The following is a 24,889-nucleotide window of genomic DNA, read 5'->3' as shown; positions in this document are numbered from 1 at the left end:
GTCCATCCACCTCTCTACAAATAACTGAATTTCGTTTCTTTTTATGGCTGAGTAATATTCCACTGTATATATGTGCCACATCTTCTTTATCCATTCTTCTGTCGATGGACACTTAGGTTGCTTCCATGTCCTGGCTATTGTAAATAGAGCTGCAATGAACATTGTGGTACATGACTCTCTTTGCATTATGCTCTTCTCAGGGTATATGCCCAGTAGGGGGATTGCTGGGTCGTATGATAGTTCTATTTTTAGTTTCTTAAGGTACCTCCATGCTGTCCTCCGTAGTGGCTGTATCAATTTACATTCCCACCAACAGTGTATGAGGGTTCCCTTTTCTCCACACCCCCTCCAGCATTTGTTGTTTGTAGATTTTTTGACGATGGCCATTCTGACCCGTGTGAGATGATACCGCATTGTGGTTTTGATTTGCATTTCTCTAACGATGAATGATGTTGAGCGTCCTTTCATGTGCTTGTTGGCAATCTGTGTATCTTCTTTGGAGAAATGTCTGTTTAGGTCTTCTGCCCATTTTTGGATTTGGTTGTTTGTTTTTTTTGATATTGAGCTGCATGAGCTGCTTGTAAATTTTGGAGATTAATCCTTTGTCAGTGGCTTCATTTGCAAATAATCTCTCCCATTCTGAGGGTTGTCTTTTCATCTTGTTTATAGTTTCCTTTGCTGTGCAAAAGCTTTTAAGTTTCATTAGGTCCCATTTGTTTATTTTTGTTTTTATTTCCCTTTCTCTAGGAGGTGGGTCAAAAAGGATCTTGCTGTGATTTAGGTCATAGACTGTTCTGCCGATGTTTTTCTCTAAGAGTTTGATAGTGTCTGGCCTTATATTTAGGTTTTTAATCCATTTTGAGTTTATTTTTGTGTATGATGTTAGGGAGTGTTCTAATTTCATTCTTTTACATGTAGCTGTCCAGTTTTCCCAGCACCACTTACTGAAGAGGCTGTCTTTACTCCATTGTATATGGGAAGAACACTGCCAAACTCACTCTACGAGGCCACCATCACCCTGATACCAAAACCAGACAAAGATGTCACAAAAAAAGAAAACTACAGACCAATATCACTGATGAACATAGATGCAAAAATCCTCAACAAAATACTAACAAACAGAATCCAACAGCACATTAAAAGGATCATACACCGTGATCAAGTGGCGTTTTATCCCAGGAATGCAAGGATTATTCAGTATACGCAAATCAATCAATGTGATACACCGTATTAACAAATTGAAGGAGAAAAACCATATCGTCATCTCGATAGATGCAGAGAAAGCTTTCGACAAGATTCAACACCCATTTATGATAGAAACCCTCCAGAAAGTAGGCATAGAGGGAACTTACCTCAACATAATAAAGGCCATATGTGACAAACCCACAGCCAACATCATCCTCAGTGGTGAAAAACTGAAACCATTTCCACTAAGATCAGGAACAAGACAAGGTTGCCCACTCTCACCAGCATTATTCAACGTAGTTTTGGAAGTTTTAGCCACAGCAATCAGAGAAGAAAAAGAAATAAAAGGAATCCAAATCGAAAAGAAGAAGTTAAGCTGTCACTCTTCGCAGATGACGTGATACTATACATAGAGAATCCTAAAGACGCTACCAGAAAACTACTAGAGCTAATCAATGAATTTGGTAAAGTAGCAGGATGCAAAATTAATGCACAGAAATCTCTTGCATTCCTATACACTAATGATGAAAAATTTGAAAGTGAAATTAAGAAAACACTCCCATTTACCACTGCAACAAAAAGAATAAAATACCTAGGAATAAACCTACCTAAGGAGACAAAAGACCTGTATGCAGAAAATCATAAGACGCTGATGAAAGAAATTAAAGATGATACAGATAGGTGGAGAGATATACCGTGTTCTTGGATTGGAAGAATCAACATTGTGCAAATGACTGTACTACCCAAAGCAATCTACAGATTCAATGCAATCCCTATCAAACTACCGCTGACATTTTTCACAGAACTAGAACAAAAAATTCCACAATTTGTATGGAGACACAAAAGACCCCGAATAGCCAAAGCAATCTTGAGAAAGAAAAACGGAGCTGGAGGAATCAGTCTCCTGGACTTCAGACTATACTACGAAGCTACAGTAATCAAGACAGTATGGTGCTGGCACAAAAACAGAAATATAGATCAATGGAACAGGATAGAAAGCCCAGAGATAAACCCACGCACATATGGTCACCTTATCTTTGATGAAGGAGGCAAGAATATACAGTGGGGAAAAGACAGTCTCTTTCCTCTTATAGCCAGAAAGCTTCCACCTCCAGTTTGTCACCTCCTTTCTCACACCCCATTCACTCCCTAACTCCTGCCATCTGGCTCCTGCCCTCACCTCTTGACTGCTGCTGTTTGCGGTAAGGTAACTAATGGCTCCTCTCTGTCTGGTAAAGTAGGCTCACCCTCTTTAACTGATCTACAGCCTTAAATGTGACTGACTTCTTCCCTTAAACTTTTCTCCTCTTTCTTTCTTTCTTTTTTTCCCCATAATGTCAACTTCTATTTGCCTCTTTATCTCTCTTAATAGTACTTCAGAATTTCCTTTGGAAGCACTCTTTCCTCTGCCCACCTTTATGGTGTTGCTACGGATGCTGACTTCAGCCTCTCCGTCCATGCTGCCTGGGTCATCTCATGTACACCCAAGATGTAAATTCTTTGAGAGCAGGGTCTGTGTTGTCTTTTTTTTAATCTTTTTTATCTTTCTGTGAACTAGTGCTTGACATATACTGGTTATAAATAATTGTTGAATAAATGAATGAATTTAGATAATATCATCCAGATGATGTCAGTGAGTGAAAAATAGCTCTGTAATTTCTACCTTTAAGAGATAACTGATCTCCGATAACAGAGCACATGTTGCTATATTTTTTTCAGTCTTTTCTCTATGTAGTGCTTCAATTTCTTACCATTTTAATTATTTGAAAATCTATTTATACTTTCAGGACCCTTACAACAAAGTCCAAAAGTAGGAAGTTTCCGGAACCACCAAACAATGAGGATGAAGATGAAGATGTCAGAGCTGAAAGGGTGAAGGTCAAAGAATTGCTGAGCTGCCAGCGCCACGAGGAGGTAACTCAGTCTCTCTTGCTGAGCCGCGTGCGGTGAGCAGTGAGCAGCCCCTCTGCACAGGGTTAGCCTCGAAAATTGTCCCCTTATATGAATCGATCGCCAAGAAGCCTGTCTTTGAAAAAATATGTCCACTTTCTTTTGAACAAGCCATTATTCCCATCGTAAATGGACAGTTATCTATGCAGTACCCCTTATTAGCAAGTATAGTTCTTACGATATGGCCATGAGCTGTGTACGGCCTGTCATTGAACGATGGATATCTGATTTATAACTCTTTTTTTAAATCCTATTTCCCTTATTAGAAGCCAGCCATTATGGTCAACAATTTGCATAAAGAATATGAAGACAAGAAAGATTTTTTTCTTACAAGAAAAATAAAGAAAGTGGCAAATAAATATGTCTCCTTCTGTGTGAAAAAAGGCTGGTATTTAATTATTTTTTTCTCGAATAACTTTTCTGGAAGAGTAATTTTCATTTTTTAGTTTGATTTACATATGACAGTTTCTCTTTGAATTCCTTTAGGAGAGATCTTGGGACTATTGGGTCCAAATGGTGCAGGCAAAAGCACGATTATTAGTATTCTGGTTGGTGATATAGAACCAACTTCAGGCCAGGTATGGTATAATGGTGTGTGATATATTGAATATGATTTATATTTTTAATTAAAATAAATTTCTTAGTGACAAATGGGATGTTGATGCTCCAATTTCATGTTTCTGGTATTAATTTTTTAGGATAGCTTGATCAAATTTTGATCTTTTTGCTTATCTGTGAGAATAATGTACGTAGTCAAATTTGCATACACACATGCAGAACACACACAGGTACAGTATTTCTGCTTTTATGCTGATTACAAGCATGGGTGATTTGTCCACTGACTTAATAGAAGCCCGTTGTATTAACTTCAGGAAATAGAGGAGCTAATCTTGACCTTGCCGTCAGCTAGCCTTTGATCACAGGAAGCTGCTTCCTTCACACCAGCCACGCTGGCTCATTGCTTTGCTGGAAAATGCCAGGCACACTTTACTCTTTTCCTTTTACCTTAGGTATCCCTTACGTCGGCTATTCCTTACCCATAGAAAACCAGATGATCAAATTCACTTGTTCCCTTGGCTCAAAAATCACCTTTCCGTGGGGCCCCCTGATCTTCCTGGTTAAAACGGACCTTGCCTTCCCACCCAACCCCGCATCCGTGGTCACCTTTTCTGGCCATGTCACTCATCTCTGACGCAGCCATGTGTGTTGTTTCTTCATCAGAAAGGGGTGAGAATCTGACCTGCTGTGACCCTGACTTTAGGAAGTCAGGAGTTTGGAAGGAGTTTGAATTAACCCACTTGCCACTTCCTTTACGATGTAAGTTAAGCAAAAATAGTCATTACACTCGGTTTATATTTCTGCAGGTATTTCTAGGAGACTATTCTTCAGACCCAGCTGGAGATGATGATTCCGTAAAGTGTATGGGCTACTGTCCTCAGATAAACCCACTGTGGCCAGAGATTACATTACAGGAACATTTTGAAATTTATGGAGCTGTGAAAGGAATGAGTGCCAGTGACATGAACGAGGTCATAATTCGGTAAAATAATTGTCTCTAGAACCTTTTTGTTACCTGGAGAAAGGTTTACATGCCACGGCTTTAAAATTTCATAACAGGCATTTCCGTGAATCATAATTTTCATAGAAGAAGACCATTAATTTTTCATATATTCTTTACCAAATTACGACAGCCATGAAAATGAAAAGGAAACATTTTTATTTATAAATACAGAATGAATGTACCTATAAATGTCATGAAACCTATTTTAAAGTGAACCTTTTAATCAAGATATTAATTTATTTAAAGTGAGCTTCAACAGAGTACTTGTTCTAGGAAAAAAACAGTGTCAGTGATCACTTTATATTTGTATTTATGTGCATCATGGTGCACTCATTTTGTATTGTGTATTTTGCAGAATAACAAATGCACTTGATTTAAAAGAACATCTCCAGAAAACAGTAAAGAAGCTACCTGCAGGAATCAAGCGAAAGGTACTTTTATTAAACGACAAGTGTGTGTATAGCCTGGTGCCTGGTAGTTTCTTTTTTTTTTTTTTTTTTTTTCTTCTCTTTTTTCACATTCTGTGTTTTATTTTTTTTAACATCTGTATTGGGGTATAATTGCTTTACATTGTTGTGTTAGTTGCGGCTGTATAACAAAGTGAATCAGCTATTCGTATACATATATCCCCATATCCCCTCCCTCTTGCGTCTCCCTCCCACCCTCCTTATCCCACCCCTCTAGGTGGTCACAAAGCACCGAGCTGATCTCCCTGTGCTATGCGGCTGCTTCCCACTAGCTATCCATTTTACATTTGGTAGTGTATATACGTCCATGCCACTCTCTCACTTCGTCCCAGCTCACCCTTCCCCCTCCCCGTGTCCTCAAGTCCGTTCTCTACACCTGCATCTTTATTCCTCTCCTGCCCCTACGTTCTTCAGAACCTTTTTTTTTTTTTTTTTTTTTTTTTAGATTCTGTATATATGTGTTAGCACACGGTATTTGTTTTATTTGTTTTTCTCTTTCTGACTTACTTCACTCTGTATGACAGTCTCTAGGTCCACCTGATAGAGTTTCTTATAGCTTCCCCGCACTCCGCTTTCTTTCCATCCAGCTGTGTTTTGCTCTGAGTATGCTGGGGCACCCTCCCGTTACTCTGCTGGACGAACCATCCACAGGTATGGACCCTAAAGCCAAACAGCACATGTGGTAAGTATGACGTCAGGGACGCTCGAGACCCATTGTGCTGTAGCACCATCACGGGTGGTTTCGTGTTAGTTACATACACGTATCGATTAAAAATCCTGCACAAAAGGAAAAATCGTAATTAAAACTTTCTCGAGAACCCCTCAAACTTTTTAAACCTGGTCATATTTTTCATCAGCTGTTAACAGTATATTATGTGTGCCAGGACAAAAATGAGAGTACTGTTGTCTGAATAGTTTTTTAAAGGTTTTTTGCACGTATAAAATAACATGTGTAAGTAAACATCTCGTAACAGTATTGCCTTAAGTGTCCATTGGAACTCTCTTTCTAGGCACTCATAATTGTTTGACCAACCCTTTGAGCCTAGATTTCCACGTCTGTAAAATGTGATGCATGTTAAGGTTTCCCTATGATTCTGTGGCTATTTTTGTTATAACATGAAAAGCCATCGGTTTCTGTAATCGGTTGGTTAGCATACTTTTAATCCATAGAAACGCTTGAAATCGTGAACTTTCTTTCCATTTGACAAGCTTTCAAAAATAAGGTAAAATGAGTTGGGATAGAAGAATCACAGTTGGGCAGAATATACTGCCCAATTATAGCAATGATATTTGATAAATTTAAGTTAACCAAATAGTTGGATTTTTAAAACTCAGGTATTTTCATGAACGTTCAGGTGCCACCTTCCCTTCTTTTCATTTTATTTATATCTTGTAGGAGCGCAATTAGAGCTGCGTTTAACAACAAAACGCGGGCAGCTATCCTGGCCACTCATTGCATGGAGGAGGTGGAGGCCGTCTGTGACCGAGTGGCTATCCTGGTGTCCGGGCGGCTAAGGTGGCTGTTTGCCGCGGAGGGGGTAGGGGCGCAGGGCGGGGCACGCATCTGGATTTTGAACGCCGTCATTTCAGAAACTTATAATAATACACATTAGCTTATATGTTAAAAAATGCTCCCTTGTTTTGTCAGCTTTCTGGAGAATCACTTGGAAATATGTTAATTTTTTCCAAAAATTGGCCCGCCACTCTGCTTTGGAATTGGCTTAATTATTCAACAACTGAGAGTGTTGTTTTCAGGCATGATATTTGCTATTTTTAAAAATTGGTAGGCATTGTATGGGATTGTAACCCAGCGTATAAAATAAATATACGAGTTCATACTCATATAGGTAAGCGATGGAGTAAGTAAATGAATGTGGGAGTAGAGACACATCTCTTTACAGAAAGATGCCAGATTGTGTAGTATCTCCCAAGTATCGTCTGGACTTAGCCAGTCTGTATCCTAAAGTATGGGAAGGGGTGGAGAGTAACTTTACAGCAGAGAAATGGGACACATACCCCCCTAACCAGGCAGGGCCACGTGGTCACCACATGCCCCCTGAGACGTGATGAGAAAATACTTCAGCTCTGTGTTCTTTGCTCCAAAAACCCACACCCCAGTCTAATCATGAGGAAAACATCAGACTACCCCAAATTGAGGGACATTCTACAAAAACAGTTCTCAAAACTGTCCAAGTCATGACCAAGACCAAGAAGGATAGAATAAGAAACTGCCCCCGAGCAGTGGAGACTGAGGAGGTGTGACCACACAGCACAGTGGGATCCTGGGTGGATCCTGGGGCAGAAGGAAGACATTAGTGGAGAAACCAGTGAAGTCCAAGTAAAGGCAATAAACTCAGTAATAATATACCAGTGTTGGTTTCTTAATTTTGACAAATGTGTCATGGTAATAGAAGATGACAGTATTAGGGAAACTGAAATTGGGGGAGGGGTATATGAAGACGCTGTATTATCTCTTATATTTGCAACTTTTATATAAATTGACAAGTATTCCAACGTAGGAATTTTATTTAAATCATTCTTAAGTGAGAAATTATCTTCAAAACTGTCAGGTTATCTTATATCTGTACTTCTTTTTAAAAATTACTACAGATGTATTGGGACAGTCCAACATCTAAAGAGTAAATTTGGAAAAGGATACTTTTTGGAAATCAAGTTAAAGGAGTGGATAGAAAACCTAGAAGTGGACCGTCTTCAAAGAGAAATTCAGCATGTTTTCCCAAATGCAAGCCGTCAGGAAAGGTAAAGATTTTAAAAATTTAGTTACATTTCTTTGTACAGCAATAATCATAAAAATTGGTTATTGTATTAAGGATTAATGAAAAAATGTAGTATAACCAATATTGGACTAATGTAGTTTGATGAATGGAGTTTTATGAAGCTAACTTATTTTTAATGTTAGATCTTTCAACATGTAATAGTATTTAAAGTTTTTAAAGTTCTTATCCAGGAGTAATGAGAGAGTTATTTTATTGTGCATGGAAATATTTTAAGATTTAAAATACTTTTTATCTAAATAAGTATCAAAATAAGTTATATTTTGAACTTTCAAAATGTTGAACTTTAGCTTCAGAATGCATAGTAGTTATTTTGAATTTACCTGTATTTTATCTTTGCTTTCAGTTTTTCTTCTATTTTGGCTTATAAAATTCCTAAGGAAGATGTTCAGTCCCTTTCACAATCTTTTTCTAAGCTGGAAGAAGGTAAGTAATATTTGAAAAACATTGTGAGGTAGCTTTCGAATTATTAAAGAATTTTATTAAAAAGTTTAGAAGTTGGGGGCTTCCCTGGTGGCGCAGCGGTTGAGAATCTGCCTGCCAATGCAGGGGACACAGGTTCAAGCCCTGGTCTGGGAAGATCCCACATGCCGCGGAGCAACTGGGCCCGTGAGCCACAATTACTGAGCCTGCGCCTCTGGAGCCTGTGCTCCGCAACAAGAGAGGCCGCGATAGTGAGAGGCCCGCGCACCGCGGTGAAGAGTGGCCCCCGCTTGCCGCAACTGGAGAAAGCCCTCGCACAGAAACGAAGACCCAACACAGCCATAAATAAATAAATAAAAATTTTAAAAAAAAGAATATAAAATTAAAAAAAAAAAACGTTTAGAAGTTGGGACTCAAGTTTACTGTAGAAACTATGGTAAGTAAGAAGATGACCTTTTACTAATTTAATCTAAACTGTAGGTAAATACTCGTACGCTAGGGATTTTGTAGATTAACTGTATTGTAGTGTAAACCTTTCACTCTGGACATCACCGCGGCTTTTCATGTTGCATCTCTGAGAAAGTTCATCCTAATTAGCCCTCACTAGTTCAGTCCAGAAGTGGGAGCACTGAATTCCGTGAATCCTTACTTTGTATTAGACCAGAGAGGTAGCAATGGCAGCAAGACTCCAGTGGCAGGCAGAGAAGGGAGAGGAGAATTCATAGTGCAAGAGGATAGGCATTCCTAAATCTAAACTTTAAAGAAGTTTATTGGATCTTGGCATTTTAAAACTAAATGTTAGTTGGGATAAAGATACCTCACCAGCAGAGAGAGGCAGTCTCCTGGATGGGGCATGTATTCATGTACAGGTTATTTTACGGCATTTGTAAACTATGAAACTTCCTGGTGCTTTCTTTTTAAAAGAAAAAGAAAGTGTTCCTTCATTAAATATACTTTTTTTGTTTTTTGGGCTGCGCCTCGCGGCTTGTGGGATCTTAGTTCCCCGACCAGGGATTGAACCCGTGCCCTCCACAGTGAGAGCACAGAGTCCTAACCACTGGACCACCAGGGAATTCCCGCCTAGTGTTTCCTTTATGATTAAAGAGAACATTTGAAGTAATTAGGGAGAATTAAAGGAATGAATAGAAAACCAGAAATTTGATATTGGAACAGAATGCAAACGGACCTAAAATAAATATAGAAAAGCATATGGACACATGACCAATAATATCCAGAATCTAGTGTAAGAAGTCCAGAATGGACTGTACTGGGACTGGGGGATGGGAGAGAGAGAGCAGGAGCAAAAGAAACATGAAAACAGGAGTAAAATGAGGAAGAAGAAGAAAGGAGGGAAAGAGGAGCTGCTTGGAACAGGTGCATAAGGCAAGGCCGTCGCATGAGATACGTTGCGCTTAGGGCCGTAGAGAATCGGGCGGCTGGGAGAGAAAGGAAGCAGATAGAGGAAAGTGACCTGTATTGGCAGCTTTCCATTGAAGTGAGTTGATTATAGAGATTAAAACAATAACAACAACAAAAAACAGATTGTTAGCCACTCAGAAGTTATTGCCATTTTATTACTTAAAAATATTAATACGTGGAATATTATTTTTATATGTTAACAGCTAAACATACTTTTGCCATTGAAGAATACAGCTTTTCTCAAGCGACATTGGAACAGGTACTATAAAGTTAAATTTAAAAAGCTCTGCTGTAGAAAAAAGTGTCCAGTATCTAATTGTTTAGGTATATATTGGACAGGGAAGGGGATTGTGAGCAGAGACCAATCGCTATAGAATATTCCTAAACTTTGTAAATTTTAAACAACTTGAGGTTCTCCATCTGCTTATTTTGAATAGCTCAGTATTTTTTCTTCAGTTTGAAGAAAATGAGTCGTGATGGGTGGTATTTCAGATTAGCACATCTGAAATTACATTGCTTAAATATTTATAAATATTTTTTATGATGCTACTTTAATATATTAATCGAAAAACAAATAATCTATTAATCCTCTAAAGTAACATTCATCTTTTTGTGGGATTAGTGGAGATTATTCTGTTTAAATAATGGCAGTATATCTCTTGATACTTGAACGGTTAATGTAATTAGGTATAGCCTTATGCCATTGTTGATGTAGTTAAAATTTTTGTAAGATAATTTCACAACAGAATATTGTATTCATTTATTTATTTTCATTTAGGTTTTTGTAGAACTCACTAAAGAACAAGAGGAAGAAGATAACACTTGTGGTACTCCGAACAGCACACTTTGGTGGGAGAGAACACAGGAAGACAGAGTAGTATTTTGAATTTGTGTTGCTCAGTCTGCTTACTGCATTTCTTTCTTTTTCACTTTATTTTAACTTTGGTTTAAACGTTTATTGCTTGAATGGTAATTGGAGAACCATGAAAGCACGTGGGATTTTCCTGACTTCGTTAATTGAAATGCTGTTGGTTGTGTGTTTTGCTTTTCTTCAAATAAGACTTGTGTATAATGCAGTGAAACTGCACGTTTGTATCTGAAGTATACTGCACTGTAGTCTGTATGTGAAGTTGAATATGTACTTTTTCACTTTTCAGAAACAGCGCTTGTGATTTTATGATTTGAAGAAATAGTGATAGAATCATTTTATTTTGAACAGTTATCTTTTAAGTTTATACCATCTTGTTACATAAGTATGTAATACCCCAGTCTAAATAAAAAACGAATACATAAATAACACATAGAACAGAGACATAAAGCAAAAGTTTGCTTCTCCTTTTTAATTTCTAAAAGAAACAATGGACGTTGGCGTCCTAAAACCTGAACACTGGACAGTCTCAGTGCACTTAGAGGTCTGCAGGAAGTGACATTCACTGGGTGGCACTCATCAGCCAGAATAACTGAAACGAGACCTTGTTCTGTTAGGTGATTTTAGACATAAGTAACTCAGGTACAGTGCTCTTGTTACAGTTCTTTTGCTTACGGTAAAATTCAGAGGTGTTTCCATTATTGTGGAAGACCATGTGTAGAATCTTATTATGTAATAGTCTGATTCTTTGACTGTTTGTGGCTAGAATGACAGACATCTAGAGCTACAAGAATTAAGCCATACCTTCTCCTCCACCCCTCGTGGAAGATAGACATTTTTTTGTCATCTTCCTTCCAAAGGACACATTTTCTTTTATTCTAGAAATAAACTGTATTATTTGAATATCTCTCTCCTTTATAGAGTTTTAACTATATCACCGTGTAGACTTATTTAGTTACTCATCTCAGATTCACTTTGGAACGTGGTGGAATGTAAATAAGCTTTTGGGCGTTAAATTAAGGATAAGTAAACTATACATAATTTTCTTTAATAAGAAACCAGAATTTCACTCTCTGACAGAGTTGAAGTAAGATTACAGTTAAGGTAGTCTTAGAAATATTTCCTTGTAGATCCCACGTGTGGACTATAGGTATACTATAATATAAATCCTACTAGTGGACATTATATTTCAACCAGACGAGTGAAAGTTATTAACTTTGTGAAAACAAATATATTAGGCGTGTGTTTATTGCGTTATTCGAAGAGTCTTAAAGAACAGCAGCCACAGCAGAAGGGTTTGGCACTGAGCTACTCTAAAGATCCACACCCTTTTTTTTTTTTTTTTTTTTTTACTTGAGATCGTTTTTATTATGGTAGCAGAGAAAACATAATATTTCTGTTGGTTTTTAATATAAATTGATATTTTTCTGGGGCAGTACACACCTTTTTTTTTAAACATCTTTGTTGGAGTATAATTGCTTTACAATGGTGTGTTAGTTTCTGCTGTATAACAGAGTGAATCAGCTACACGTATACATATGTTCCCATATCTCCTCCCTCTTGCTCCTACACCCTTTAATGAAGCTACTAACTAACGCAGGTGAAACTTCGGTTGTCGCCGTCCCGTGTAATCGGACAGCTGTGCCTTTAGGCTCTAGCAGCTGACGTACAATAGTGCACCTTTCTCAGCCTCGGTACAAGGTACATGACTGGCATCTTCCTCTGTCGCTTTGGCCACATTGCTAACACTGCAGGTACGTTACCCGCCGTCTCAGAGGTCTGTCTTCTAACTAATCTAAATGAGCTGTTTTACAGCCTCTGGTCGGATTCCACAACCCACAGCGAAGTTACTTCCCCTCGTAGGATTCAGTTGGCCTAGTATGTTTAATCTTTTATTATCAAGGCACTTGCCTCATGATACCTACCTTTTGGTTCTTCACCTGAGAATCTCGCTTTTCCATCTTTAGTAAAAGTTGTAACTTTTAAACTATAGTACTACACGATGAAGACAAGTCAGGAAACCTTGGAAAGAAAATCTTTACCTTTGTAGATAAATTAGTAAATAGCACATTGTATTTTCCAAGCAAGTCATTGCTAACCAGTGCCGTAAAGAGATATCTTTTGGTGTCTAATATTCATGTAAATATCCAGGGTTTCTCTTTGGGGGGGTGTTTTTGTAGCTCTGCTGACCAGTCATAATCATGTTTCCTATCTATTAAGTTCATTCAGTTACTTTACTATTATTGTGCTCTTGTAAGCATTTTTTTTAAAAAAGGACTTTTTAAAAAAGTTTTTACATACTTAGAGTGAATATATTTTGGTCATGAATTAGCTTATTTTAATTTAATTAAAATTAAAATGTAGGACTGTTCTGTTCCCATTTTTTCACAGTAAGAGAATTTTTTCTATTCAGAAGTATAATTTAACTACTACTTAGGAAAACAAGGGTAAGTGGGGTGGGAAGAAGAGGGCACAGCAGGTCAAATATGAAATTTATCTTTATTGACAGTGTACAGGTCAAAATGTCTTAAATTATAATCTCAAAACTTTTTTTCTGTACCAATACAAATAAATATAAATACATATATTAGGAAAAATTAGAAAAAGCCACATCACCTGCCTTATTTTTTCCACCCACAATCAAATCTTAAAAGTGAACACCTGGACTTCACGGAGCGACCGTGGTTCGTGACTAATAATGCGAACGTCTGTCTGCAGCGTTAGGAACGAGGCCTGAAAAACACGATGATGAGCGTCCTTTACATTTCTCTTTGTGAGCTCTTAATCTTTCTTCCAGTTTGTTCTCAGTAGAAGGCTGTGGGTTTTCTTTTAAGCCTTTTTTTCCCTTAAATTGGCCCAAACTATCTAAAACCAATATTTTTATCATTAAAATGTTTTTAGAGTAATTTTATTCAACAGACATCTTAGTGATCAAGTTTCAAGCAATGGGTTCTTTGGATAGAAAATAACTATCCACTTGGACCGTGTAAGATCTTACAGTCTCGTAGGAGGAGGTTACATACTTTTGTACTTTAATATAATATAATATGACAGATGCTTGGTTAGTGGTAGTAACACTATTTTATTGGGGCACAATTCTGTTTAGGGTAAGTGTTGTCATGCTTTGATTGTTCTGTTGGTCACACAACATTTTCTTCTAAATGTGCTCTGAATTTGAGGAAAACTCATGCTGTATTTTTATGTAACATAAATACACATTAATTTTTTAAAAATAGAAATGCTTTCCCCTCATGTATTTTTAATATTGCTAACATTGATTTTGCATTTTCTTTCCTGAAAGAACATGTTACATAAAATGAAAGAATCGATTCTCAGGTGAAAAATTTTTATATCAGCTATTCTTATAAGGTAAAAGTTTACTTATTTTTCATTCCTAATGTGTTATATGTAAGTAATTCTCTATGCTACCATTTAAGAGAAATAAATATGATTATGTTATTAGTAATAAGCTTTAAGAACTGAAAACTTAAGACAACCCTTCATTTTGTATGAAATGGATTCTTTGTTATTTAGTGTCGATAAACGAATAATGAGTGTCTCATATTAAAAATGAAGAAAAAACCTGGCACTAGAATTGTTAGTAATTTATTTTTAGTATCTGTCGGGTGTTTACAAGAATGTTCAAGGAGGAACATTGACAGTTACTTGTGTTTTAATTCACATTCATATTTTAATCTTAAACTAGATATTCTTGTAGATCTTTTTATTTCAAATCTATTTTGTGAAAATATAAAGCAATCATTTTTACTTACATTTTATTACATTTAACATATTAACTTATTCCCAAATATTTAATGCATATTTATCATTTTCCTTAGAATGTTTGAATAAATTGATTCTCTTAACACTTAGATAAGATTTTAAATTTAATGAACCAATTTTTCTCAAGTACCTAAAGCAGCTCGTCAAAGCTAATTCATCAGATTAAGCAAATTAATAATTTTAAGCACCTTAAAAATAGCATACACAAAACTACATGATTAGAAAGCTTGCTACCACACTTGCATAAATACAGAATTCCAAAAAAAATCAGTAATTTAAAGTAATTTTATTTTTTATTGGAGTATAATTGCTTTACAATGTTGTGTTAGTTTCTGCTGTACAACCATATGAATCAGCTATATGTATACATATATCCCCTCCCTCTTGGACCTCCCTCCCCCCTCCCAATCCCACCCATCTAGGTCGTCACAGAGCACCGAGCTGAGCTCCCTGTGCTCTACAGCAGGTTCCCACTCGCTATCTGTTTTACACATGGTAGTGTATATATGTCAATCCCAATCTCCCAGTTCATCCCATGTCTACACACCGACCTTCCCAGGGTCACAACAGTTGCCAATAAAAGGGCCATCTCAGGTCACCGAAGTTCACCTCTTGATAACTTGAGACTAAGAGGTGGGTGATGCTGGTGAGGTTGCCCAGGTAAAGCCTGGAACTGCTCAAGGGCGTAATTACGGTAAATGCTAAATAACATAAGCATAAAACCTGGATCTGCCCTCAAAGGGTAAGCTGGCAGCTGTTCAGGTGACTGCTTTTTTGTGTTCAAGCTTTGACTTCTTGAGCTTCCAGCTGTGACTTAACAGTTTCAGGTTTTTGCAACCCAGTGCTTTTTCCTAAGACAAGATATCACTTAAGTTTCATTGTCAGGTTGCATCTAAATTCGTGGTAATAGGATTTTCCAAGTTCTGTGTTGTAACTATAGTGTAACCTTCTTAGTTGAAGACTGGCTAAATGAATCCCTCACCTGGGTTGCAATTTTATTTCCCTTTTTATTTGTAATTCTTCTATGTCTCATTAACCACAATACTGTAGTCATTTTATTAACAGTGTGATATCATTATTGTTCTGCCTCACATTATCTAATTCTTATTGTCACATAGTTGTAGGAAAAGATATTGAATGCTAATTCTCTTGTTTATGTATTGGCTCGTAATTTCTTTGGCCACATTATACTATTGACATTATTAAGTAATTATTATGTAATTGATACTTGTTTTCCGTTGACTACATCCAAACACATCAAAAGTATGTGAAATCAAGTCTGTGACTGAATGAGATCAAAAGTGTTCTTGGTCCAGCTTTACAAACTGACAAACCCTTAATTCTAATGTCAACTATAGTTCTTAATGTTTAAAGGCATTTTTGCTTTAATTTTTTTGTTTGTTTATAAATTTATTTATTTTTGGCTGCGTTGGGTCTTCATTGCTGCGTGCAGGCTTTTCTCTAGTTGCGGCGAGCAGGGGCTACTCTTCGTTGCGGTGCGTGGGCTTCTCATTGCGGCGGCTTCTCTTGTTGCGGAGCACGGGCTCTAGGCGCGCAGGCTTCAGTAGCCGTGGCACGTGGGGTCAGTAGTTGTGGCTCGCGGGCTCTGGAGCGCAGGCTCAGTAGTTGTGGCGCACGGGCTTAGTTGCTCTGCGGCATGTGGGATCTTCCCGGACCAGGGCTCAAACCCGTGTCCCCTGCATCGGCAGGTGGATTCTTAACCACTGCGCCACCAGGGAAGCCCTGCTTTAATTTTTAATGAATAGGCAATATACACAACATGGTTCAAAATTTAAAAGTAAGAAGTAAAGACTAAAAAAGTAAGTCGTCCTTGCTCTTTTGCTCTTTAAGGAAAGAATAAATCTTCCTACAAACTAAAAAATGGAAGTTCTGGTCTTCAAATATATGCAAGTCTAGCTTTTATTTGGCTGGTTAAAGAAATACAACTTTAAAAGGGTGGTTGTAACCACCAAGTATGCATGCTTCAGAATTTACCTTCCCCAAACCAAGGCATTAGGTAGTCCTTGAGAACTGTAACAGTGTCCAAAATCTTTAAGGTTTAAGCGAAGATTGCTTTTCGTGTATCATTCGTGTATTCACAGATATTTTATTGCACGCCTCTTTTGACTCAGCACTTACAAACACTGGGGATACATAACTGAAATAAAAAATCTCTGCCCTCACAGAACTTTCAATATATAGCAGAATGAGACAAGCTACTAAAAAATATATATGTATATAATGCATTAGATGCTGAAAAGAGAAGCTAAGGAGTGTTGGAGTGGAGTGAATGTTGCAGGTGAGTGATGGTAACACCACACTGAGACGGTGAGCTGGTGCGCGAGCAGTGTAGACAGAGGGACGGCAAGTGCCAAGGCTCCGAGGCAGAGCGTGTGGCGTGTGTGAGAGCAACAGGACTTGTGAGGCTTGAGTGGACCAATCAAGCTGGGGGCACTAGTAAAAGATGGGCGCAGAGAGAGACCCCAGGGGCTGTGATGGACATTGTGTGGACTTTGTGTGGGGCCAGAAGTCCCGGGAGGGTTTTGAGTAGAGGAGGGAGGGACATCATCTGATATATTTGAACAGGAGCAACTTAGCTGCTGTGTTGAACGTAAAAGGGATGCAGTAGTGGGGAGGGGAAGGGGGAGAAAGAAAGACCTGGTAGGAGGCAACTACATCTGATTAGGCAAGAGTTCAGATGAGTTGAATCAGGAAGTGGTAAGAAATGGTTGGATTCTCAACGTTTTGAAGGTAGAGCTAGGATGGGGCTGTAGGAAAGAGAGTCGCCAGCCCCAAGTTTTTTTTTTTTGTCTGAGCTACCGGAAGGGTGGAATTGTCCTCAGTTATTATCTCTTTGACCTCATCTTCTATTAACATCAGATGGGATGAAGAGCATGAAAGTTCAGGTTTAAGGATGTGGGGGAAAGATTGGGAATAAGTTTTAAAGTTTGAGATCCTCGTTAGACGTCTGAGGGGAGATGTCCAGTAGGTAAAGGAAATAAACATCTGAAGCAGTGTTGGTTTCGGCACCGGCTCCTAAGCTGAGAATCACAGTGGCGTAAAAAGTGCAGGATGTCTTAGCAGTAGTAAAATGGATAACATTCAGGTACGATGCCGGAAGTCAAGGATCCCATCCAGAGAAAGGAAATTCTGAGAACACGTTTGAGACCCAGTGTTCTCATGTCTGCAATGTTCTGGGCTTTCTGTCTGCAGTCCCTGAATTTATGATCAGAATAGACACACTTGGGAGTTGGCATAACCTGCTTTGTCAGATGTTCCCTCGGGAGAAAATATCCCTCTTTGAGAACACTGATTTAATGCATAGATGTGAGTTGAAAATAGATTCATTTACCAAAGGTTTCCGTGGAAAAGTTATCTTTAACACATTTCTGTGGATTTTGCATACACAGGTTAACGTTCCATATTCTGCTCGAGGGCGGTGGGTTCCTGGTTCTGGTCCACTCGGATCGAGGTAGAAGACACATCTTTTAAATTCTGATTTTTAAAATATAGATGTTGTATCAGAGTTTGATAGACTCCGTCTGCAAACTTATTCTGAAGGTCTTTGTGTGCACATTGGAAGGCTTCTCTTAGTGCTGTTTTGAGTTAATCTTGGATTATCTTTTGGTTATTTTGTGACCTATCTTCTTCTTATGTGTCAAGTTATTTATCTGCTCCTCTTAAGCCATTTCTTAATGAGGTTCCCAATTTGGGACTGTTCGTTTTGGGGCGGGGATCACCATTTACAAGCCTTCATTCTGAATATTAGAAATGTGTGCGTGAGATAAACATAACTGTCTACACAGAGCCACACGTCTGTATATCTTTGCTTATATCTTGAAGTTCAAGGTAAGAACCTTAAAAAAACCCTACTGGCTCCATTTGACTTACGGTCATTTAAATCAACACATATATTGTTACTGCAAGATGCAAATTCCAGGATCTTGTCTTGGGCTTCCTGGATGTTCTCGTGCAGTAGGAGATACAAAGCCTATCCAGCAGACTACTGAGCAAATAAAATTGAGGACTGAATTGTATTAAAAAGCCACCACAAGTTTCTCAGTCATTTTAGTGTAATTGAAAGTCAAAAGAAATTAGAATGACAGCTTACAGTTTAAATTCAGAGCTGCAGGAGAATGAATCTCACACTGGAAATGTGGCAATGCCAGGGAGTTTCTTATTCAAAAACGTTTTATCTCAAACTTCATAATTAAGGCCCAGTCTTCGCCGCCCACCACCGCAGAGATGGTTAGACACACAGTTTCCAGTCCTGCCAGGTGTGAAAGCAACACAGTACAGGCTGCAAGTGCCTCGTGGAGACACGGCAAAATGGGAAGCCTCTGGCCACCAGATGGCAGCAGAGGGCTGTGCTGCAGGGGCCCCGTCCCCATCCAGAAAGGGGTGGATGGAGGCAGCGCAAGCCGTGGCCCAAGAAGAGCCCAAGTTGGAGGCAGCAAGTCAGCCTGGGAAGCTGGAGCCTAAACTCCAGGGAGCAGAAGTGTCATCCTTGTGCTAGTTCATTTGGGAAATAGGAGACAGCAGCGTTCAGAAAGTCAGAACAAAGAACACGTGATGAGGAGCCAGCCAGAGAAGTCCCCGCAGGACAGCCAGAGGTTAGAAAGGACTGGAGTTGTGTGTAGCAAGAGCTTGAGGCTGGGTTTTAAATCAGCAGTGTTAAATCTCTCCTTCGGTCCCTTTAAGGAGCCACAAACAGTAAACCTTTCAGGGACTCTCGAAAAGACAGGCAAGGAATCCTCTGTCATCTCTTATCCCGAAAGTAGATGTTATTGATAACCGGGATGATCTGGAGGTGGATGGGCAGAGATGGTAACACAAAACCTCCAGGAAGTAAGTTCTCAGGGTGTCACTGGCAATAAAAGATACAATCACAGTCTGATTTTTACTGCTCCCCCTTACTTTGCTTCAAATAGTAAAACTAGTGATACCCACACATTTGAGAAAACTCAGTTTATCTTTTTCCCATATAAATGAGGACTTAAGAATGTCCATGATAATTTTCAGGCAGGAGAAAGCATCAAGATGAGTCAAAAGTGTCATTTTATTGGAATATTTTAAAAGCAGACTCGATGTATAACAACTAAGATTTAGAAAGAGTCATTGCTGACATTTATCAAGGACTCACTCTGTGCAGGGCATTGTTCCATTGTTCTGTGCACTTCTGTGGGCTCATGATTCCCTGCCAGACGCATCAGAATCAGCTGGGGATCTGTTAGATGTGTGAATTCTCAGATCCTCCCCAGATCTACGGAATCAGAAACTCCAGGAGTGGGATCCAGCCATCTGTGTTTTAACAAACCGTCCGGGTGATTCTGATGTGGCTCAAGTCTGAGAACCACTGGTGTTGACTATCACATTTAATCCTTACATCAACCCTGAGAAAGAAGGACGTTTATTTTCACCTTCCACTTTACAGCTGGAAACTCTGAGGCCAGAGAAGTTAAGTGATTTACCCAGTGACCCTGAGTTCCTGAGTGGCTGAGCTGGGATTTGAACCCGGGCAGTGTGACTTCAGGGCTTATATTCTCCACCCCTTCCTTCCATAAAGTGACCCTTAGCCCTGTCATGGCATCTGGCTTCTGTCTTGCGATACTTGCAGAATACTGAACTCACTCGTGGGAGCCCCATGCGTGATAGGCAGACCTCTCAGGGGTGTCCACGCACTCACTCCCACACACAGGCGGGGTGCACGTCGCCAGAGGTGGCCAGTGGTGGCTGAAGTCCCACCATTTGTCCTGTCTTCCTGCCAAGTCAGCTAAAGATAATCAGTCAGCAGTGGTCGGCTGTGAAATGCACAGTAAAATAAGAATCAGCATTAGCTAAAGCAGCGATTTTCAGACTTGAATGTATCCAAATTGCCTGCTTTGAGAAGATCCTGATTCAAGCGAAACCAGAGGGGTCTGGACAAAAGTTGTGAAAGTCCTGAAGAAGGAAACCGTCCTCTGGAGTTTTTAGCAACTTTCCCTGTGAGGCTCCTGAAAATTAACTCTACCTGACTTAAATGCCGTTCAGTCTCTTCGATGATATAAGCCACATTTGTGAAGAATCCATAATCAGAAGATTCTTTTACCGTGGTAAAGAAGTCTTACATCACTCTGAGGTGTTTTGAGTGCCTGGGGTATAGTGAACGGCCCCCAGGCTGGACTGAAATTCAGTCACAAGCTTTGTAGTGGGTCAGTCTGTCAATGATTAAATTCATTTTCTTTTGTTCTTAAATTCCTACATCGGGCCAGACGCTAGGTTAGGAGCTGGGGAAACGGAGGTTAACGATACAGAGTCTTGACTTTACAGGGCTTAGAGTGTTTTGGGAGTTACACAGAAGTAACTGGTGTATTCCTTATCCATTTTTGCATAACAAATCATCCCCAAATGTAGCATCTTAAAACAACGTACATTAATCAACTCACAGTTTCTCTAGGTCAGAAATCTGAGCACAGCTTAGCTGTGTGCTTTTAAAATTAATGAGCACACAGGGAGAAAAAAAGGCAATTTGGAGGAAGCGGAGACTGTAGAAGGAAATAACCAACTACGAAAGATACAATTAATACAGCATCGTGAAAAGAAACCGGATATTATAAAAGAGTCAGAGGGTGAGACTGCATCAGGAACAATGGGATTTATCCCGGGAATTCAACTTCAGAGAATCGTGAGAATTGCTAGAAAACAGAAATCGTAAAACTGTCAATCTAGCAGATGAACGGATGGTTTAGAAAATTCCGAAGTTTTCCAATCAGAATGAACAAGAGAGCTCCGCAGAGTTCAAAACTAACGTGCAGAATGAACCCTGCTCCTCCAGGCAAGCAACAATTAATTAGAAAATGTTAAAAGATAGATCCTATCACGTTAGTAACGGAAACTCTGTGCTACGTAGGAACGCATCTTGCAAAAGACACGGAAGACTAGGAGGGCAAAACATGTGACTTTTCTTGAAAGACGTAAAAGTGACCCAAAGAAACGAGTTCCATCACGTTGCGGGGAGGGCGGGATTCACGGTGATACAGAAGTGAATTCTCTTAAACTTCAGCTGTGAGGGCACAGCCGCTAGGGTCGGGGGGAGGTCACGGGGAGGGCGTGACCTTTGGTTGACCCGCGAGCCGCCCCGCCCCTCCCCCACCCTGGAGGGCGTCTTGTGCCCGCGGGCCCCGCCCGGCGGGACTCCCAGGGGTGCGGCGCTGCCAGCGAACAGCACGCGTGGTGTGTCGTTGACTGAGGCCCCTCGGGGAGGCCGGCATCTCCCGGGACCCCCGCCCCTTGCCCCCTCCCCGTCCCGCTCCCGAGGGGCTGCCTCTTTCTTGGCCTCTGCCCGCCCTCCGGGTTCGGCCCGGTTCCGATTCCACCCGGGAGCCCGGGAGCTGGCGAACCGAGGGCGACTCCCTCGCCCGCAGCCCTCGCTTCCCTGGCTTCGCAGACACGGCCTTGTTCACAAGCGGAGGTCGGAAGCCGCGCGCCAGGGTCCCTGCCCCGCGCTCTGGTGATTCTCGAATATTCCAGACCCTCGACCAGCAAAAGGTTACGACTCCCCCCCCCCCCCCCCGCCCCAGAGGCTCAGCGGCTGGCTGGCACGTTTCAGCAGTCAAGTGATTTCTGCTGAGATTGGGCCTCTGACTCGGGGGAGGACGGACGGGCCGATGGTCTCTGGAAGTTTCCGTGAAGCCAAGACGGAGGGTGCTGAGCTGCCCCTCCCCCGGGGGCTTGGGTTTGCGGGGGAGACGGTGGATGCACCTGCCGGGAGCAAAGGGGCAGACCTCGGGCCCAGGACCCAGAGGGAGGAAGAAGGCTAAGGAGACGATTGAGAAAAGAAAGCTGGAAAGGGGGCCTCCTGCACGGTCGGTGGGGATGCAGACGGGTGCAGCCGCTGTGGAGCCCAGCGTGGAGGCCCTTAAAAACCAAAGACAGAACCGCCATGGGATCGTGCAGTGCCACTCCCGGGCGTACCTCTGGAGAAGACTCAATTGGAAAAGATGCGCGCACCCCAGTGTTCATGGCGCGCGGTGCTGTTCGCAGTAGCCGAGACGGGGACGCCGCCTCCGTGTCCATCGACAGAGGACTGGGTCAAGAAGGTGTGGCGCATACATGCGGCGGAATGCCGCTCCGCCGTAAAGAAGAATGAAATATTGCCATCTGCAGCAACATGGGTGGACCTAGAGAATATTACACCTAGTGCAGTAAGTCAGAGAAAGACAGATATTATATGATGTCACTTATATGTGGAATCCAAAAATTAATACAAATGAATCTATATACAAAACAGAAACAGACTCCCAGGCGTAGAAAACAAACTTATGATTACCAAAGGGAGAAGGCGGGGGAGAGGGATAAATTAGGAGTGTGAGTTGTTTGTTTGCTTTTTTTTGGATGAGTGGTTTGTGAGATCTTAGTTCCCCAGCCAGGATCGAACCCAGGCCCTCGGCAGTGAAAGTGCCAAGTCCTAACCACTGGACCGCCAGGGAATTCCCAGCAGTATGGGATTAACAGATACACATTACTATTTGTAAAGTAGATAAGCAACAAGAATTTACTGTAGAGCACAGGGAACTATATTCAATATCTTGTAATAACCTACAATGGAAAAGAATCAGAAAAATATGCATATATAAAACAGAATCCTTTTGCTATACATCTGAAACTGACACAATATTGTAAATCAACTATACTTCAACTAAAAAAAGAAATATAAAAATATTAGCTATCTGAGACGTGTACCGAGGGGGCTGGGTTAACGTCACGTAGCGTGGTCATCCGTAAGTGCAAGTTTGGAGGGTGTAAGCACTGTGACCCTGTAGCAGTGCCGCACCGTCATCAATGCACAGAGGCCTGGAACCGAAAAGGCTGGCTCCTGTTATACACGTGGGACAGAGGCCTGTGCATTTTTTGTCACCTGTCCAAGGCACATAGCCAGTGAGCGACAGCTTGGCATATAGGCCTCAGACTCCTAACCCTGTAACCGCTTCACTGCACCATACTGGAGATTAGAATCCTTAAAGTTACGGAAATAGAAAAATTATCCTTTCGGTTTAGTTACTAAGAAAGTGTGTGTGTATTATGATATAATTTTAGTTGTTTTTTCCACCCGTTAAATATTGTCAATAATGTCTGGGATTGGAGCTAGGTTGAATATTTGGTGTTTTCCTGTTCATGGACTTTTACTTCAAGCAACGAGTGGGAAAACAAGACGAGAAATGTGACTCACAACAGGGAGGGAATGCAATTAAAGTCAAAGAAAACATTTATTTCCATATTCTTAATGAAAACGGTGATCGCCTCAATAGTCTCCGAGTGCGTCACCCTCTCTCTGTCCTTCACTTTCATGAGTGGTTATTAACGTGTGTACACATCCCAAGAAATGTATTGATTACAGTTAAAATCGTGTAAGGAGATTTTCAGGGTTGATAAACAGGGGGTATTTAAATTCTGAGAACGTCCAGCATTTGTAGCTAAAAAAAAAAATATTCTGCCCATCTAGTCTAAACTATTAAGCTATTTAAATGAATGTTAGATCTCGTTGTTTTTATTAGCATAATTTTCACAGTGGTAGTTAAGAGTGAATGGGTTTGGAGTCCAGACACTGTTCTGGACTCACGTATTGGCTCTGCCTTTATTTGAGCATCTGCAAATTACTTCGCCTTTCAGTCTCGCATTTTGAATCTGTAAACTGTGTACAAATATAGTACCAATTTCACAGGTTTGCTTTGAGGGTAAATAAACTAATTCATTTTAAACCCTTAGCATACCTTCTAGCACATAGGAATCAGCCAGGACAAAGAACCACTTCACTGAAGGGCAGTGAAGTCTTCGGTAAAGTTTTCTCATGTAAATTACTCTGATTTCTGAGATTCTCACTTTCTTTCTCTGTTCAACGTCCTTTCTTTTGAATCTGCTCTTTCTTGGCGTGGCTCTTGAATTTTTAATCTTTCAAAGTTAATATAGACTTACTCAGAACTGGGGGTTTTGTTTCTCCCTTTTAGAATCGGATCACTTTTTTGCATATGCCAGAAAGAGAGTAATAAACAGGTACCACGTGACACACACTTAGGGACCAATCCACAGCTGCATCCTTCCTGGGGCACAATTGGACTAGAAGAAAGACCTGGGGAAAAAAAACAACTTATCAAGTAAAGAATGTGTTTGGCAGGCTTTTTACATACAGACCATGGCCTGTTTTCAGAAGCCAAACTGAATGAAAACAGCTTTAAAAGAGGCAAACATTTGTGAAAAAGTCCTTGAAGGATTCTTAACTGTTCTTCTGGACAAAAAGAAACCAGTGAATCAAAGGTGCTTCTCAGTTCCTCACTCCTGTTTACCTGACAGTAAGTCAAACTTGTTGTTTTTACCTTTTACTCTGTATAGGGTAATTAAGGCACAAAGGACATAGCCAATGCCAAGCATCTTGACTGACATTGTTAAATTATTATATTGTTCT

The 24,889-nt window shown here is 40.2% G+C and overlaps 1 protein-coding gene across 9 annotated transcripts in view; it reads left to right on the top strand.

The window, feature by feature from the left end:
• Positions 1–12,911, top strand: part of ABCA5 (ATP binding cassette subfamily A member 5) — an 81,568-nt gene extending 68,657 nt beyond the window's left edge. For 8 of the 9 annotated variants that reach the window (XM_068530730.1, XM_068530731.1, XM_068530732.1 and 5 more), the window contains 11 exons: positions 2,973–3,099; positions 3,402–3,519; positions 3,622–3,713; positions 4,500–4,675; positions 5,052–5,127; positions 5,751–5,845; positions 6,560–6,679; positions 7,774–7,923; positions 8,305–8,384; positions 10,004–10,059; positions 10,579–12,911. In XM_068530730.1, coding sequence (XP_068386831.1) covers positions 2,973–3,099; positions 3,402–3,519; positions 3,622–3,713; positions 4,500–4,675; positions 5,052–5,127; positions 5,751–5,845; positions 6,560–6,679; positions 7,774–7,923; positions 8,305–8,384; positions 10,004–10,059; positions 10,579–10,686 — 1,198 coding nt within the window. In that variant the 3' untranslated portion in view covers positions 10,687–12,911. The remainder of the gene's footprint in view (positions 1–2,972; positions 3,100–3,401; positions 3,520–3,621; positions 3,714–4,499; positions 4,676–5,051; positions 5,128–5,750; positions 5,846–6,559; positions 6,680–7,773; positions 7,924–8,304; positions 8,385–10,003; positions 10,060–10,578) is intronic. The other variant, XM_068530733.1, reaches the window with a different exon arrangement.
• Positions 12,912–24,889: the final 11,978 nt, after the last annotated feature.

The sequence above is a fragment of the Eschrichtius robustus genome, chromosome 20 (assembly GCF_028021215.1).
Source record: "Eschrichtius robustus isolate mEscRob2 chromosome 20, mEscRob2.pri, whole genome shotgun sequence".
Taxonomy (NCBI): domain Eukaryota; kingdom Metazoa; phylum Chordata; class Mammalia; order Artiodactyla; family Eschrichtiidae; genus Eschrichtius; species Eschrichtius robustus.
Note: the sequence above shows the minus strand (reverse complement) of the source record. Positions and strands in the feature narration are given on the sequence as shown.